The sequence below is a fragment of the Apaloderma vittatum genome, unplaced genomic scaffold (genome assembly GCF_000703405.1).
Source record: "Apaloderma vittatum isolate BGI_N311 unplaced genomic scaffold, ASM70340v1 scaffold41090, whole genome shotgun sequence".
NCBI lineage: Eukaryota > Metazoa > Chordata > Aves > Trogoniformes > Trogonidae > Apaloderma > Apaloderma vittatum.
This window is the reverse complement of record NW_009696993.1, coordinates 4,243-8,500: the sequence shown is the minus strand read 5'-3', so window position 1 is coordinate 8,500 and position 4,258 is coordinate 4,243. Positions and strand designations below refer to the sequence as shown.

Below are 4,258 nucleotides of genomic sequence, written 5' to 3'. Positions count from 1 at the left end.
GCAGTAACTTCTGCAGAGGCAGGAGCATCCAGTGTGGTGATGCCAGCATCTAAAAGAAGAATCAGTCCATAATCTACGCAAGAGAATTGCAGGTTAGGTGGTCTCTGATATCCCTTAACCTATTGTAGGCCGAGTGTGTAGCTTTTGTGCAATTTCCGGAGAGAAAAGGACTCAAAAACTTTATAAAGCAAATAATAAAAGATACAACAAAGTTATTTTTGAGGTTGTTTTTTTTTCTTCTTCTTTAAGATGAGCAGGGGAAAAGCATGCAGGAAATTTAGGAATCTAGGCAAATACAGAGCTCCTTTGTTTTTAATTAGCTGTGTTGTTTTTAATTGCTACTATGCTTGATACATAACCCAGCCTAAACAAGAATAGCTTATTGAATGGGGGACTGACTATGAAAGGCACCGTGAGGAGAAGGGCTGTTCTTCGCAGTTGATATATTTGTATTTCAGTGCTTCATTTAATAAGTCTGTTTCCCCAGGGGGCTGTAGCAAGTAAATCATGCCAACAGATTGTTCTCTGCAAACTGGCTTATTTTTGTAATTAGCAAGACGTTAAAGCTGTAACTGCATAGAAAGCGATCTGGGTAAGGAGTAAACATAAGAGAATTAGTAAGCAAAATGTAATACTTATTGTTTGATAACATTTGTGTTGATTGAATTGGTTTCTGGACAGTTTGTCATCTGTGAGAGTTGTGGTTTGTTGTTTTTTTTTTTTTTTCTGTGGCAATTGTAAAATGGGATTGAAATTCAGCACGTGTGCACAGTGAGGGTAGTAAGGTGTGGGGTTTTTGGGGGAGTGTTTTTTGGGAATGAGACCTGCATGGCCAGGTGGACCTGGTGGAGAAGCCTTGCTGGAGGGTTAAAGCCATCCTCCTCATCACCAAAAACTGCCGGTACTTCCCTCACTTTATTGTGCTTTTCTGCTTTGTTTTCCAGTTACATGAAAAAATACTGCGTCACCATGAGTGGAGTATTGAAAAGGAAGTACGAAGAGCTGGGGGATGACAGTACCTACTGCTCCTCTTCCTCCTGCTCCCCCCTCTCCTCCTCGGCATCCTCAGGCTGGGAGTCGGACGAGGAGAGCTCCGGTGGAGAGCCCAAGCCCAGCTCTGCCTTAACACCCAGCTTCACCCGTGAGTATCCCCAGCAGCTCCTTTCCCGGGATCAGCTATGCCTCTGCGTGGCTTTTTTTGCAGCGTGGTGGTGGGTCATCACCCTGCAGAGACACCCTTGGAGCACACCTTTACAGGTGAAAGCGGCCGTAACGCCAGCTCCCTGTCGTTACACCAGTTTATCTTGTTTTTATAATTGGCCAGCATCCTCTGGATAGTCCTCTTCAGCCCTTCCTCCCAGCACTTATCATTCCTTTATAATGTTTTTGCTGAAGACCCGATTTCCAGGAATAGAAACACAAGGACCTGGGTGTGCAGAGGCGCAGAGTGCCTCCACGCCAGTAGTGTAGGACCATGGCGCCTCAATCCTCTATGAAGTTATTCCATAGGCAAAAAATAAACAGACAGCAAAGGCCCATAATGCTGTTTTTCAAAAATGATTAACTAGTAGCGTAATTACCATTTCAGAACTCGTTTCCTACGTAAGTTGGGTTCTTTGCCAAAGAACATGACACGTTTGACATTGCCTCCGCTGCGAGCACAGATAAACTCTATTTTGTTTTCCCAGCAATATCAGTTTCGAGAGCTTTTAGGATAACATGCAGAAGACAAGGTTGCAAAATCCTTTATCTGCTGTGTGAAGGGAAAAACCAAAAAATACAGTAGGGGAACATCTTCATGGAGGAGAAATAGTCCAACCTAGTAAATTATACTGAACGCCCACTGTATATAGCAGTTAAGGTCCACTTAGCAGACATACACAAACATGCAGTGGTCTGAAAAGGCTTTAGAAGTCTTGTAATAATAAAGAGTCTCATTCTTGCTTGTCTTCCCAGGTTTTGTGACAAAACAATGAACTTTTTGTATTCTCTGGCTCAGTTAGAAAAGGGTCAGGAATGGGAAAACAATTTCAGAGGAGGGGTGTGGGGAGAGACAAGCAAATGCCAAAGTGCAGCAGCTCAGCCGATAGATGATAGCAGTGGTTAACTTGCCTTTTGATAAAGAGCTAATGTTTTAGAAGATTGAGTCAAGGTTATTATGAAAATGCAACGCGCAGTGCAAAGATATCATCAAAACGACTGCAGAGCCCAGTGTGAAACCCTCAGCTATTTAGCAGAAGCTGCTGACACAGCTGGGTGAACACTTCTTTTTTTTTCTTTTTTTTTCTTTCATACGAAACCGAAGTGCTATATTTTGGCAAGCAAGACTCGTGAGATGTGGGTGCAGCTAACTGTCAGGTCTTGCACTTTCCCAGCCTTCGGGGCCAGCCAAACCAGCCAAGCCCCTCGGGTTTTTGGCGGTCCTTTCAGTCGGCTCCCTGCAGCTCCCAGCTATATGAGACTCACCTATCCTTTCTGGGTTATTTTTTTCCCCCATGTTCTCCATGGTGGCACCAGCATAGAATGGGACAAAAAAAATCCCCCATCACTGGATTTGTGTGTAGCTGACTCTCCTTCCTGGCATGGTCGTGTAGCCCAGTACTGCTGCGCTTCGCTTCGCTTTCCACACCCAGCTACCTTCGTGGAAACTCATTGACTCTTGAAACTGTCGTGGCTAATTAGTCCGCTTCCATCTGCTCCGTTTGCACGTGCAAATGTGCAGAACCAGGTATCTCTTGAGAGGCTCTGTTTTAAATGGTGTGTAGCATGTTTCAGCAGTTTAAGATAAACCAGAGTCATGTATTGCCATGTTTACCCTGGGATCACCTGCATAAAGATTAACATCTTTGCAGCTGCTCTCAAACGAGTCTCTTGAGAGTAAACTATAGATTCAGAGTTCCTCCTGGTGGACGGTGAAAGGAAGTACCAGGAAAACGGTCATTTGGGGTATTCTCTGCTCTGCCACAAAAGCTGGAGCCACGCAGCGCTGGAGTGTCGGTGCTCTGGCATCCTGGGAGCAAACCGTGAGCTCCTGAAGGTGGAGCAGGGTGCTTGGGTTTAGAGCGAGACAGGCACCTAGGACGGTTTGTCGCTTGTTCGTTGTGCTCTGCTGCACATGAAGAATAAGCAAATGTATGTTTCTTGGAGGAAGTCAAGCGGGAAGGAGAAGCAGCAGCCGTTTCTTGGGGTGAATCTAATCCGTGACTCTGATGAGCTGGGACTTGGCTCAGTTTCCTCTCCGTTCTCATCCCACCTTTGACGCGTTCGATCCTAAAACACCAGAAGCCATCAAGCGGTGTTGTAACCTTGTCCCATCATGTCCCTGTTGAGAGAGTAATTGCAAGACCTGCCTGTTCGTAATATTTACAGCCTGTTTGTAATATTTCTGTCCTGTCTGCAGGATGGCAGTACTGACTTTGTGCTTTTTTGCTTTTTTTCTTTTCTTTTTTCATCCCTCCCCCACTCGTAGCCACGTCGATCCTGAAGAAATCCAAGCGACTAAAGAAGAACAATGTGGAGTTTGACCGGGTCACTGTGTTTTACTTCCCACGATGCCAGGGGTTCACGAGCGTGCCTAGTCGCGGGGGCTGTACCCTGGGGATGGTGAGCAAACACAGCTCCTCCCGGCAGTTCACGCTAGCGGAGTTTTCAAAGGAGCAGGAAAACGTTCGTCGGGAGAAGCTTGAAGAGAAATTAAAAGAGGAGAAGTTGGAAGCGTTGAAATGGAAAGTGAGTAAGGGCGTGAGGCTGGGTTGGGTGTCATAGGAGTGTTTCTGAGACCTGGAGGCATTTGATCCTTGTCCCTGTCTGGGTCTCTGACAAACACAGTCTGTGCTGAGGGATTTTCAGCTCCATTCTCCACACGTGTCAGGTGTCTCTCCGGTCTTTGGGGGCTCTGATGCAGATGTTGGTCCTGGGGCCGGCCACCACTTGAGGGGTAGATCTTTCCTTTAATGTTTCTCCTGGGAGGGCTGATGGCTCTGTGCCCCCAACAGGTCCCTAATGCTTTGCCCTTTTTTTTTGCTTTTAGCTAACCATGAACGGCACGAAGGAGTCGGAGGAGGCCAGCCAGCTCACCATCGAAGACATCTCCGATGACGACATCGACGTCAGCAACGTGGACCTGGAGGACGGCTTCTTCCTCCAGCCCTACCCCGCCAAGAAGAGACGCGCACTGCTGAAAGCCATGGGAGTCAAGAAGATCGACAAGGAGGAGAAGAGGGAGCTGCACAACATCCGCCTGTCGCGGGAGGCCTGC

General features: G+C 46.9%; 1 protein-coding gene across 1 annotated transcript in view; it reads left to right on the top strand.

The window, feature by feature from the left end:
- Positions 1-948: 948 nt before the first annotated feature.
- Positions 949-4,258, top strand: part of CSRNP1 (cysteine-serine-rich nuclear protein 1) — a 5,473-nt gene continuing 2,163 nt past the window's right edge. The window contains 3 exon segments of the mRNA XM_009876750.1: positions 949-1,141; positions 3,470-3,729; positions 4,031-4,258. The exon segment at positions 4,031-4,258 is cut by the window's right edge and continues 21 nt beyond it. Coding sequence (XP_009875052.1) covers positions 949-1,141; positions 3,470-3,729; positions 4,031-4,258 — 681 coding nt within the window.